Raw genomic sequence first — 14,064 nt, 5'->3', positions numbered from 1 at the left:
GCAGACTGGTCAATATTGTGGGCCAGGGGAGCAGCAAATGAACGCGGAATGGGAATAAAGATCGCGGGAAGAGCGAGACACGGCCTGGGGAAACAGAGCTGGCGCTGTCACTGTCCCTTCCCAGCCACAGCCAGGCTGAGCTGCGGCTGCCGGGGTGCAGCAGCAGCGGAGCCTGAGGGCAGGGCAAGGCCGGGCCGGGCAGCAGCAGAGCCCGCGGCGGCAGTGGTAGAGGAGCCGGAGCCAGGCCAGCGGAACGGCACCGGCGGCTCCCGGTCGCTGGAGCTCCAGCTGGAGCTGCCCGGCAAAAGCTCCTTCCACCCGAGGGCCCGGGGGCGCTCAGTCCCGGTGCGCTGCACAGGCCCTCCCCAGGCCTGGGTGCAGCGCCCGGGGAACGGTGAGATGGCGGAGCCTCCGGGATCCGCGGGCAGCGCGGGGTACGGGCGGGGCCGGTGTGCGCGGCCCCTTTAAGAGTGAGAGCGTCACAGCGGCGCCAGGCACGGCGGCGGCCGCTCTACGCATGCGCGCAGCCTGTCCCTGCGACTTATTCGGTGCCTCCGGCACAGGAGTAGTGTGCAGGGGCGGGGAATGGCGTTGTAGCGGGCTTGCGCATGCGCAGGGCATGACCCTGCCGTGCGCTTTGTGGCGCTGCCGGAAGCGGGTGCGGGCCGAGCGCAGCGAGCGGCGCTCCCGGTCCCGTGTGGCCGCGGCCCCGTGGCGCCGGCGGCCTGAGGGAGTGGCGCTCCCCGACATGTCTGCCGGGCTCTCGGCGCAGGTAAGACGGCCAGACTTCCCGCCACAGCGCTGTCGGGCTCGGCCCGCTTCGCCACCCGCGGGGCCTGTGGTGCGGGCGCCGCCCGGAGCCTCCACCGCGCTGACCTCTGCGCTGCCGCGGCGGGGCCCGAGCGGGGCGGGCGATGGGCGAGCCCGTCCCCAGGGCTCCCCCAGCGCCTCGCCCCTGGTTGGTGCCGCGGAGCCACCGCAGGGCGGGCGGGAGCGACTCTCGATGACCCCTTGCGGCCCTGGGCCCCTCTCGGCCCCTGCTCCGCCCCGGGGGTCGAACCGCGTTCCGGGTCCCTGGGAGGAGCGTGAGGTGGTACCCGCACCCTTCCTCCCGTGTGGATCCTGCGAGCGGGAGCTGGACCTGAGGGAGGAAAAAGTTTGTGTCGCTGTTTTCCCGCAGAGTCCGACCAACAGCCCGCTGGTGCCGAGCGTGCCCGGCTCAGGCCTCTGGGGTCTGTCGGCATTCTCCTTTTCCCTGTCTCATTCTGTCTCCGTGCCCAGTGGATAGTAGATCCTATTTATTTGGCAAACTCAGCAGCGAGGCTTCTTCCCGGACTGAGGGGGCTGTGCCTGCAAGAGAGTCCTTCCTGCTTGAGCAGTTTGGAGACTTCACCAGAAACCGGACCGACGAATGAGTTCCAATGTAAAAGAAACTTGAGTAAAAATTTTGTTCAGTCGAGTGCACTGTTTTGTGGTCAAGTTCATTAAATAGTTTTTTGCATAAATGAGGGGTTTGAAAACTTATGAAATTCTCAGGTGACTTGCCTGGAAGATAATTTTTCTCAAGTCTAGTGTTTAAAATGAGAGTGAAAATGAGAACAGAGTTGTACTCATGTCTGAGTAATGATGCTTGAAAGCAGAATAATAGCCAAAACATACAAAACTGTTTTTCCTTTCCTATGGCTCTGCTCAGCTTCACATGTAACAGCATGCAACTTGTAGGCAGTGGCCTTCTCTCTAGCAAGTGCCCTGCCTCCTGCTTTGGCCAGGCTGTGTCCAGCAGTGTTCCCAGGAACCAGAGGCAATGGGGTCCATGGACTGGGAGTGCTGGAGATAGTGAGGCTGGAATCCTGTGGGATCCTTTGAGACCCAGTCTTTCCTTTGGCACATTCATGTATTAATTTCTGCTACAGTAATGCAATAAAATCTGACAAATTTGTCTTCTTGGGGCAAGGGCACTGGGATTCTCTTCTCTGACCCTTGGTAGTGCTGTGGCTGAATGGCTTGGGGAAAGGATGACAGGAGTTTGGTTTTTCATTTGACTTTTCTCTTCTTGCATTGAATATCGACTTTTTAAAAAAAATAATATTAACCCTGACATGCCTTTTTTAAAATTTCTTTAACAAAATACTTAAAATACCAACTTTCTGCTGGTCTTTCTCTCAGATAGGTCTTCTATTTGGTTCTTGTAATTTTTATTTTTTCCCTGCTCTCTGTTCTGGCTGTTGTTCTTCACACACAGTGCATGCCTTAGGCAGAGCTAATATGTTAGGTGGCTCCAGAGGTGAGCTGCCAGGAGGGCTGTGCTTCCTCACGCCTGGTAGGGTTAATAGCAGAGCTGCAGCTAGTCTCAGCTAGATGTAACTCGCCTTCTCCAACATGAACTTGGGGGGCAGTGGGACAAGTGGGCATATAGCAGCTGTTCATGTTTAGAATGTCAGACAACTGAGAAAAATTGCTCATAATTGTCTGGTTTGTGCTTTGGGGGAAAGGGGGTTGTGGCAGGATGGCTTTCTGGCATGAATTGTTTCCTTTGGAGAGCAAATGTTAGTACTGTTAGGTAGTAGAGGTCATGTTAAATGAGAGGACTTTCTTTTTTTCCAGGGAATACTCATAAAGCATATCTGATATCCCAGAACTTTGATGCAGACTTTTTTTGTGGCTGCTTCTCTGGTTTAGGCTCAATTAGGCCTTCAGCCTTCCTTGGGCATCTCTCTGCTGATGTTTTTGCATCTCTTGTGCAGTAGTAATCCATTGTGTCTGCTCTGTTTTTTTTGGTTCTAGTAAAAGCCAAGAGGGGTCCACTTTTGGGACAGCTTGTCTTTGTGCTTGAAGTTCTTTTGCATCGTAGGAAAATACTTCATTTTACATCTGAAGCTGCTGAACGCTACCAAATGTTCATGTTTGCTCCCAGCACTTCCCTCCTTTAGTGCACATTTTCTGAGGAATTGCTCTGTACCTGAGTAGTGATTCCCTGACCTCTCCCTGCACATGCTCCCAGCACTTCAACTTCAGTCTTGCACCTTCTGTGCATTCCTTCACAGTAACTGCAGAATGTGGCTCTGTTTAGTTTGCTGTCTAACTTTAGTAATCCAGGAGTTTAAGTATTTTGGCTGCAGCTGTTCATATTAGGTCTCTGGAAAATGGAAATAGAACTTTATTGTTTGAGTTTTATGGACTTGTAATTCTTTTGTGCTCACTGGCTTCTGCAGTGTTTGAGAACTGAGGATCTTGGATCCTCAATGCTGAGACATCCAGTTTCTGTGGTTTATATGATAATAATAACTGAAGTTCCTAAGATGAACCAGACTGGGAGGAAATACATTGAAATCCAGATTATTTACCACGCTAGGGATTATTGGAATTAGTGCTCAGTTTCATAATGTCTCATTGCCTTTGCTAGTTTTAGTGCTGGTGATTTCTTTCCAGGTTTGTCTGTGAGAGTGTGAGGATGTTTTATTTAGTGCAGTCTCCAGGAACATACAGTGAACATAGAGCATACAAGAATGTGTAAAACTGCTTGGTGAACAACAGGGGTTTATTTATTATTCTACTCACCCCTTCTCTGAATCAGCTTTCTGAGAGTCCTTAGTGATTTGAACCCCCATAAGACGTATGTGTATGTGAAATGTGAATATTCAGCTTCGTGAAACTTGTGCAAAGTTAGCTGGGCTAGTGAGGGTGCTCCTGAAATACAGGAGTATTGCAAAAACAGGAGTCAAAATTAGGTGTGGTGTGACAGTTGCTTTCTTGGCCTGCAGTTTGCTGTTGGTGTTTCAGTAGTTACTGATAAATACAGCATCTTGGGAGGGAGGGAGTCCTGCTGCTGCACAGCAGTAGGTGCTCTTCGAGGAAAGTTGGAAAACTGTCTGTCAGTGTGGAATCTGTCAGGAACATTGGTTTGGATATCATTGTGTGGAGACTTTCCAGCCTTTTTTAATTCCTGTCCAGTTAGAAGAAGCTGTGTGCTAGACAGGTTTAGAGATAGTCCAATCCTAACAGATTGCAGCCATTTCCAATTCACGTGGCAGTTGAACTGGAGTCTTAAATAAAAAGTAACTTCTAGTCCTTCCAAATAAAAACTTTTAACTGCTAAATACAGCGGGAGTGGATAGATCGATACCTTGATAAATCTCCCTTATAAGGATTTTACATCTGAATCAATTACTTTTTTCAGTATTCCCTGTGTATTGCTAAAATGAACAGGTTTCTTTTACAGCAAGATGAAAAGAAGTCTCAAATATTAACAAGATACAGGCTGATGATCAAATTTATGTAAGAATGTCAGGCAGCAGGCTGTGAGTGTGTAGTATGAGAAGTTTTGGTTGTCCTGTTGCTAAACCTCTTCAGCATGGCATATTGTATATATTCTGTATCTGTTAAAAGTGTTACTCCTCAGAAGTGTGGAAGGGTCACCCAGAAGAGCTTTGCATCTTTTCTTCATTGTGGCAAGGAGCTGCCTGAGGACGAGTGATTGTGTTCTCCTGTTCCCCTGCCTTAGTGCAATTAAGGTTTTCTAAGCTGCAGCAGGATTCTTCTAGATGAGAAAGCTCCCACATAGGCATTGCCTGCCTTTTGCTTGTGTTGTACAGCAGTTCCACACACCTGGGCCCCCTGCTCTGGGCTGAGGGCGGCCACAGTGAGTGTGCTGTGCTTATGAGAAGCTCCTGCCATGAGCTGTTCACTGCCAGCTGGAGGGCAGGCATAGAAAGGATGTGCTGTTTTAGCAGCTCAAATCAGCTTGTTTAAACCAATGTTCCTCAAATACTGTTACAGGGTTACGTGCTTCTAATGAACTTGTGTCACAGGAGAGGAATGGGGAGTGCTTCCCCTCTTCCCTTGTGGGATGGGGGGTAGGGACTCTGCTCTGGGAATAGAGGCAAAGTGCTGTGAGGATGAGAAAGGAGGGGGAAGTCTTGGAAAGTGGATTGTATCTCACTTCTGTCCCTTCTGCTTTGACTTCAAACACACACTGGAGACTAAGATGCTGGTCAGGTAGAAGATGAAGCATGTCTGTGGCTATAGGATATGAAAGGAAAAGACAGGAGTATGGAAACCTAGATAGTGGAGCTAAGCAGTGGTCAAAGCCATCACTGAGGATTGGGATTTTGTAGGTTTTGTTTGGTATTTCATTTTTGAGGGTATTTTCTTTCGGTTTTTGGTTTGATTTTGGGGGGTTTGTGTGTGTGTGTGTGACTTTTCTGTGTCTTGGAATTGCTATTTTTCTCTAAGCCTAAGGATTTTGACCACAGTGACATGAGCATACCCCCAGCTTCAGTCCCCAGAGGAGAGAAGATACCTGAAGGATATAGGGATTGGACATCCTGCAGGCTGCTGCTGCTCTGGTTAACTGACTAGCAGATAAGCACATGATTGTGTGTCAAACCACAAAGGATGTAGTTTGGAAGACAAGATCTTGCTGCCTTGCTTTTCTGTCTCCCTTGAAGGGAATCATCAGCTTTGGGTATAAACATCTGGGCAGTCAGCTAAGTAGGCAGATTGTTTAAATAGGTCTTTCCCTAGGAATGTGTATTTCCAGGCCTGGTTTCTTGTTTGGTTTTGGGCCAACGAATGTCTAAGGGAGGTGTTCAAAATATTCTCTGTATAACTAACTGGCTTCCAAATTGTGCCAGGTAAGTGCAGTTGGCAAACAGATCTTGGAGTGCCATCCGTGCCAGCTTGAGCTGCTCTGAGCTGTGTCTCTTGAACGCTCCTTGCTTTTCTCCTGTGCCAACCCTGGTTTCCTTGTTCATGTGGTCACCTGGCTCAGATAATGGATAAAAGGCTGTCACTTCTGGTGGGAGAGGAGGAAAAGGAGCTGGTGCAGTCGCAGTTCTGGTGGCTCTCACAGGCTGCTGTGGTGCCACCTCCTTGAGCAGTGGTTTAACGTGGTTGTGAGCCTGTACAAAGCACTCTGCTGTCAGAGGGATGTTCCTGCCACCCCTCTGGCCCTGCATCCTCACTGCTCTCCTCACAAAACAACTGTGTTGGCACAGATGTTTCTCATCTGAGTCAGATCAGATTTCTGGATGTGTTTGATGTGTGGATCAAAGTTGGCTGTGTGTGGTGGGTGTCTCTGAGCTGCCCAGTGCAGTCCCATGGCTGCTGCTGCCTCTCCTCACCCGTTCCCAGGGCTCCCAGCACAGAGGTGTTGGTGCTGCTGCTGGTGCAGCGTGAGCCACTGCTCAGGACGCAAGAGTGCTGCTGACTGCAGATGGACTGTGGGAGCACAGCTTAACTTCTGCTGCTTCTAATTGCCTCTCTTGGTTGAGGTTTCACAGCAATGCCAAAATACCCATCCCAAGCTTGTTTCACTGCAAAAATCTGGTTAGTTCACGGTCAGCTTGGCTTCCTGCCCTCAAATGGCAGTGAGGGGATATATGTAACTGCAGTTGTGCTGGGATAGTTACTGAAAGGAGAGCTGTGTCTAGTTCTGAGAGCACTGCCTGGGAAATTTCCTAGTGGCTTTTCTGTCTGGAATCTGTGGGACAAATGTAGATTTTTATGGAGTGACTCTGTGTGTGTATTGACTTTACAAGGATTTGAAATGCACCCCAACTCCATAGATTTGGAACCTATATGTGCTGTAATGAAACTGTAAAGTGATGCTGAGTTTAAGCTAGTGGTGCACGAAGGCTCAGCCAGTCCTGAACTCGCTGCAAATAAAGGGCCCTCTTCATTATCACTGAATTGCATCTTTCAGCTACTAGTTTTGAATAGTACCTGAAGTAGAAATACCTTATGAATATGAAAGAGGCTGAATTTTTGTCTTCTCAGATGACTAAGGTTTTCCTGGAAGTTTCCTAGTGTCTCTTTTTAACTGCTGTTGAGGTGAAAAAGGGAACAGGGTGAATTGCAGCCATTGCTTCATGAGCAGAGTACTTGTAGAACTGTTTTCTACTTACCTGAAGATGTTGTGTGAATGGAAGCAGCTTTCCTGCAAAAATGGTGTAAGCATAAGTGTGAAGTGAAATCACTTCTCAGGTTTAAGTGTCTAAAATAGGCATTTAGTCCTGAACTGAAACTTGCTGTAATCTCTGTAATCAACCTATGTTAAAGCTTGTCTGTGTAAAAAAACATACTACGGTTGAAGAACAACTGTTGGAATCTCTTCTGGATTGTGAAATGTATGAAATGTATATGTGCATCTTGAATTTGCAAGGGTCTGGATTGTGATATATAGCCTCAGTTTTGCTAACTCATGTCATAGATGTTTAAACTAATTGTCTCTTTTTTCTTCCTTGCCCCCCCAGGTGTTGTTTGGATTGTAGCATAGAGGCACTATGTACTCAGAGTGGAGATCCTTGCATCTTGTCATTCAAAATGATCAGGGGAATACCAGTGTACTTCACAGCTATCCTGAGAATGTGGGGAGAGAAGTGGCAAATGCAGTGGTGCGTCCTCTTGGACAAGCTTTAATTACATCATCTGTTGGAAGTGAGAGTTTACTGAAAACAGACAAAGAAGTAAGTGCCTTTCCTTGGAGATGATCGTTTCCTTTATGCTGGAGTGACAATTTAATAGTTTTTTTATGGCCTCTTTTATTTTTCTCTCTTTATTGTCCCAAGTTTTATGAAATGTGTTACATTTTAAGTTTAGTGATCTCCATAGGGTTTTTATTAGCAGCTAGATCATAGCAACAGTGTACTTCATGTCTTAATAGTAAATGTTTGCCTGAGCTATTATACCACAAAATTCAGGCTAAAGAAAACCAACAAAAAAACCTCAAAACAAACCCAAAGAATTTAGCATTTAACACAAAGCCTTTCTACTTACTTTAGTTTTGAAGCAACAGTATGCAACTTCAAAAAAAAGTCTTTGTATAGTACAAGTATTTGTTAGAATTTGAAAATCTTTTACTAACAGCTTTTGTGTGTTCCCAAGAGTGCTCTCTATAGTTTGGATTTAAGAGATTCAGAATTTAGAGAGTGTTTTGCCATTTATTCTTCATAATATCATGATATATGAGTTAACGGTTTGGTATTTTCTTGCAGGATATGTTGAACAGAATTGCCCATACAACATAATTACTGTTGCTTTATTTTTTTTTTTTTTTTTTTTTTTAGTTAGAACTAATGTACTCTGACCAGCACTTACTTACCAATATTTATTTTTAATAACTTTTGCTTTATGTTTGTTAGGTAAAATGGACTATGGAGGTGGTTTGTTATGGACTGACCCTCCCTTTGGACGGCGACACTGTGAAATACTGTGTGGATGTGTATACAGATTGGATTATGGCTCTTGTGTTACCTAAGGACTCTATTCCTTTACCTGTTATTAAGGAACCAAACCTTTATGTTCAAAGCATCCTCAAACATCTCCAAAACCTCTTTGTACCAAGGTGAGTGTTAGGGATTCCAGGCTATGCTCAGCAGGTAACCTGTCAGAGGACTCATGAGGTGTGGAGACTCTTGAGTCAAAAAGGACTGCTAGTGCTGCAAACTGAGGAGGAAGGTGTTTCTCCAAATGCCTTGTAATTTTGCAGTAGCAAATTGAGTTTTTGCTGCTGTGGTTAGAATGACATATAGTTAATATACTTTAATGTTTACTGTTGCAAGAGGTTCAAGATTTATCTCTATTGTATGACTGGAGGGCAAGGGGAAAAGCAGAAGCACATCACTGTGTGACCATGTGCTTTTCATTGTGTAAAACTGAGATAAACTAAGAGAACATCATGATAGTCCCTGCCCTTGTTAGTCAAGATTTGACTCATTTGTGATTTACTGAAGGATTTTGTAGTAAGTGACTGCTCTGTGCCTGCATCTTGCTGCCTGTCAAATGAGCATGGTTATGCTGACTGTCCTTCACTGGTAGTTTTGAAAGAACCTGGTGGTGGAGTGCTTGCTGCCTGCCATCCTTGGATGATGGTGTTGAGAGATAGACATGTTTCTAGGTCTTGTACACAGCTATGTTGTCAGAGTGCACAAACATCATTGCTTTATTTATAGTTTATGGCAAGTTTACCTGCTGCTGTTGGACATACGTACTGGATAAGTAAGATTAAAGAATAGCATCCCCTGAAAAGGTACTTAACTTCAGATCAGTGTTTAGTATGTGCCCGTAAATATCAGATCATCTGCTTTTATCAGTATTAAATATGTGTCACTGCAGGTGGCCTGCAAAGTGCTCAGCTGCACTTGGGTCACTTTTATTAAAGGCTTTGTTTGTGAAGGACTTCGAATTTGCACAAATTACTATTCAGAGTTCTCTGCTGTTTATTGATTGCTTTGAAGTCTGTCACCTACTCTTAGCTGCTGTTGCTCTTAACTTGTAGTGAAAATGCATTCTCATTCCCATTAAAGCATGGTCAAGGCAATGACACAAGTCTGAGGAGAGCAAGCTTCTGGATTAGATTGTGGCAGGAGGTTGTCTCTCAGCTTTAATTAGTGCAGAATACAGTCTGCTGTCTGGGATCCTTTATTGCCTTGGCACAGCAGAGAAGAAATTCTTTACTAGTCCATTAAATAGTTGTTTCTGTGATCCCTTGCTTGCTCTCACACCAGGACCCCAGTGGCAGGCAGCTCAGTGGTACAGTTTCTTGCGTGCTGTTGGCACAAGCTTCCGCTTTACCCTTCTCTCCCAAAATTATTGTTGGACCTTGAAGTAGGCTGATAGACTACATGTGATAGTTGTTGAATGAAATAGTTAATACCTAGAGACTAGTTAAGACCTAGAGCTGAAAAATCATTAGCTGTACTGTAGTATACCTGTTCTGTATGTTTTTCTTTCAAGAGCCTCTGAGATGTATCTGAAACACTGATTTTTCATGGCTGTTGATATCAACACTTGACATTCAAGTCCCTACTCTCTTTTTAAGTTTTGCCCTCCAGGGTGCTATGTTCAGAATTCACTCCAGCAACATGAGAAATTTCTATACTGCAAATGGAATATAGAACTGAGTTGTGCACACCTACCTTGAATAAAAGCAAAGATTCAGACTTAGGTGTCTGTGGTGAGGAAGAGGAGAATGATTTCTGGGTTTACCCAATTGATGCAGGTTGCTGCTGCTGATGGACTCATGTAGAATACTTAACCAGGAGGTGTTACAGCAACCTGTATTGAACTGTCTCCTGGAAAAATCTGTTCTTGTGTTGAAGATATTAAGTCTTTATTATAATCCTATGTCCTATGGAAGGCTGTGATTAAAATAGCTTCCTTCCTCATTCTGGTTCTCTGGCAATGATGTAGCTATTGATTTGGCTGCCTTTAAACTGGTGGCCCAGAGTTGTGAAGGCATCAGACTCAGATGGTGACATATGGGTGAGGTGCAAAACACAGCAGCCTGAAGTGGGCAATTCAGTGTAAATGGCATCACAGGAACTTGTGTACACCCCTGCAGAGCAGGTGCATATAGAATATTCTAGTCTGAGTGCTCAGCTGAATCAAATGTTTGCATGCACAGTCCTTGAAATTGTGTGGTGCTGAAAAAGAAAACTCTGAAGGCTGGGTGAGCCAAGTTAGCTTTCCTCTATCTGCTGGAGTGACAGGAGAGAGGGTGTTTGCTTCCTTCCCTCCTGCACTGGCCTTCTGTCCACTCTGAAGAAGCAAACACTTTGTTGATGTATTTGAATAGTCACCAGGCAACCCCCCAGGCTTTCAATTTCTGGCAACCCTAGAATATCCAAGAGGTCTTGAAGATGACTTAAGCAGTAGTGGTTGTTACTGCTGTCAGATAAAGTTTCAGTGCCACAGACACTGTTGGAAGGAAATAGGAGAACTCTCTCCCCCTCTATTGCCTCTCCAGGAGAGTGTGGTACAGATATCCAGGTTCTCTGCAACAGAAATGTCTGGAATTGCTTGAGAGACTGTGGAACATGTGACTGCCAAAGTACTTTTCTTTGTAATAACTTCATATGCTTCTCATATGAAGTCATGGGAACAGTACTTCTGAAGGAGTATGGCCAAAAGGCCACAGTCTGTAGAAATCTAGACATCTAGAACTCTAGAAATAGTGCAAGCAGAGCTTGCCACTGGGTCAGCTTTGTAAACAAGAGGAAGTCATAAATGGACAGGAATGTTCGAGTTGCCTTTACAAGATCAGCACAGAAGGATCCCTTTAGCTTGCATATAAGCCCTGGTTTTTTACAGTTTCTCTAAATAATTAGGCAGACAAGTCTTGAAGCAGCCTAAGAAGCTTCAAGCCTATATTGTTTAAGGATACCTTTCAACTGAAGCAATCTGCTCTGTTGTTGCTCAGGCAAAAATAGTGGTGTAAGCAAGGCAGGGTTCCCTTATCCCAAAGTTTGTTATTCTACAGAGACTCTGGGTTATGATCTAGCACTAATATTAAGCAACTCACTGAGGTCCTCAACTGTGGCTAGTAATGTGCAATTATGCATTAGGCATTATCTTGTCTCTTTGTAATCTTTTTCTCCAGTACTGTAATACAACATTATGCTATCAAGATAAAAGCTGATAGTTTTTAGCGGACCAGCACGTTCTCGAGGTGCTTGCTATGCAACATGACTTGTGGGTTATACCACATTGAAAATGTTTGGAAGGAATCTGGTAATACTACTTACCAGTGGAAGATAATACTTGTATGGGTTTTTTTGTCGTCTCTTCAGTGGTGGTAGGAGGGATCATGAAATGATGCACAGGTTGAAATATGCCCTACCGCACACTCTAATTTCTAACCTCCTCTTTCACCCTTTAAAATTTGGGCTTCCTAAGGTTTTTTACCAATGTCCTCAGATACTGTCCAGAATGTGTCACATTACTGTTTTGTACCTGTTCTGCATTGTCCAGACCAACTGATGGGAGGAGGTGATGCTGCTTTGTGCTCCTTCTGAGCAACTTTGTGTTGAGTGATTCGACAGTGCCAGTGTGGAGCTGATTATTACTACAGGAAAAACCTAGGAAATACAAAACTGTTTCCTTTCTTCCTTCCTTACTTCTAACTGCTTACAGAAGATCTAGAAGGGGGTCATTAAATAGGAACATCAGACTAAAGGTAGAAGCGATAAGAGTTGATTTGGAAACAACAGGAGAACTAGGAAGAATTTAAATTATTTTGCTAACAATATGTTCTCCTAATTTGCCACTTCTGAGTTATGTATGTAATAATTCATGATGTTGCAACTAGATTGTCGTTGTTTGGCCCAAGATAAATATGAGATGATGGATTGTGCTTGTTCTATGTATTGAGTCTCATGTAGAAAAGAGCGTTACGGTGCATCTTGTGCTCATTAAGGCAGAGTTAGGATGCCTAGACAGAATTGGGATGCACAGAAGCATATTGGTTCGTGTTCTTGGGTTTCACTCAATAATACTTGTTTCCTTTTGTAAGTTGAACATGCTGAAATTTCATGTTACTGAATACATCACTTAATAGTTCTATTTCTGAAGCATTGTTTTCTTCTCTTGCAGGCCAGACCCGGGATCCAGTCAGATCAGACTGTGCTTGCAGGTTTTGAAAGCTGTCCAGAAGCTGGCGCATGAGTCAACAATTATGGCAAGAGAAACCTGGGAGGTTTTGTTATTATTTCTTCTTCAGATCAATGACACTCTTCTAGCAGCTCCAACTGTGCAAGGTTCATGTTCATCTTCCATTTGGTTCAATTATTAAAAAACTTCTGGCTCTTCTTTGCATTCAGCTGTGAGCAGGATGGGGGAACCTTTTAAAAGCTCTTAGGAGCTACCAAAGTGCAATAGCTCACTCCTAATTCTGCTCCATTACTCCAAAATAAAGCATTGCCAGAAAAGACTGACTGATTTGGAGCTGAGTTTTCCTGAAAGTATTTTTGCTTTAAGTATTTAAAGACAGTGATTTTATACATGAACAGTTTAAGACACTGTTGTTTCCTGTTTGTTTCACTGAAACTCCTTTGTTTTGCTGTTCAGCCTGCCTAGTGCAAAAAAATAGTGTTAGTTACTTTAAAGAAAGACTTCAGTATAGACACAGTGCAATAGAAGACTGCCTAAGATTGGTGGATTCCTTCTGTCCCTTATTACACACATGTGGCTAGGCTTTATCTATTGTACTTGGTCTTGCAAAAAGGCTAATTGGCTGTAGGAAGCAATCAAGGATCATTCTTAAAAGTTATGAAAGAAAGGGCTTAATCTTTATGCACTTTAATTAAAACCTCTTTGGGGAGATATTTGGAGTTATTTAGATGGAACACTAACTGAAGTTGTGCTTGGTTTCTGTTGCAAGGTGGCATTGCTGAGAATCTGGCTGAAAAATTAATTGGCGTGCTGTTTGAGGTCTGGTTACTGGCTTGTACGCGGTGCTTTCCAACACCTCCGTACTGGAAAACTGCCAAAGAGATGGTGGCCAACTGGCGACATCATCCTGCAGTAGTTGAGCAGTGGAGCAAGGTCATTTGTGCCCTTACTTCCAGGTAGGAGAAATCCCATGGAAATGAATGCATGTATGGGGATAATCATGGTTATACATATTTTGGAGTTGCTTATTTGTGGAACGTGCAGCAATCCAAAAGTGAATAAGCAATACAAAGTGAGAGATCTTGCTCTATCCTTGGATTTTGTGGGTGTTCCTTTGTTCTGCAAGGGGAGATCTGAGTTGGATTCTCTGTTTTTGTGTAAGCATAGCACCTCTGTGATATTTGGCACCTTACTGCGTGTGTGTGTATTAGTCTTCATGGTTGTGACTCTTCATCATATCCCTTGAGGAGTGACTCAAGAATATTAGTATGGCATTATGTGTGTGTGTCAGCATCAAAATTATTAGGTGCTTGTTAGTGCTCATGCTGCTGGGTTTGAGGTGACTCTTGGACTCTGCTTGGACCCTGTGGAGCTGAAACTGTGTTACAGCTGCCTGGCACTTGTTCCCTGGCAGTGAGGATGTGATGGGCCAGAGGCAGACCACAGGCTCTCTGCTCTAGAGAGCTGGGGAGAAGAGCTATCCTGAGCCTTGCTGGGTATGGGAACAGTGAGGATCATATATGATAGAATTGTTTAGGGTGGAAAAGACCTTTAAGATCATCAAATCCAACCATGCACCCAGCGCTACTAGGCCCACCACTAACCCTTGTTCCCAATCGCCACATCCACAAGTCTTTTAAAACCCTTTGGTGACTCCACCACTGCCCTGGGTAA

At 44.8% G+C, this 14,064-nt stretch overlaps 1 protein-coding gene across 4 annotated transcripts in view; it reads left to right on the top strand.

Moving 5' to 3' along the window:
- The first annotated feature begins 667 nt into the window (after positions 1–667).
- Positions 668–14,064, top strand: part of RALGAPB (Ral GTPase activating protein non-catalytic subunit beta) — a 60,643-nt gene continuing 47,246 nt past the window's right edge. For all 4 annotated transcript variants that reach the window (XM_054274576.1, XM_054274575.1, XM_054274574.1 and 1 more), the window contains exons 1-5: positions 668–772; positions 7,254–7,466; positions 8,142–8,344; positions 12,373–12,536; positions 13,160–13,346. In XM_054274576.1, coding sequence (XP_054130551.1) covers positions 7,284–7,466; positions 8,142–8,344; positions 12,373–12,536; positions 13,160–13,346 — 737 coding nt within the window. In that variant the 5' untranslated portion in view covers positions 668–772; positions 7,254–7,283. The remainder of the gene's footprint in view (positions 773–7,253; positions 7,467–8,141; positions 8,345–12,372; positions 12,537–13,159; positions 13,347–14,064) is intronic.

The sequence above is a fragment of the Melozone crissalis genome, unplaced genomic scaffold, assembly GCF_028551555.1.
Source record: "Melozone crissalis strain CALT ecotype California unplaced genomic scaffold, PUWL_Pcris_2 ptg000017l_1, whole genome shotgun sequence".
NCBI lineage: Eukaryota > Metazoa > Chordata > Aves > Passeriformes > Passerellidae > Melozone > Melozone crissalis.
The sequence above is the reverse complement of the archived record's forward strand: the minus strand, read 5'-3'. Positions and strand labels throughout refer to the sequence as shown.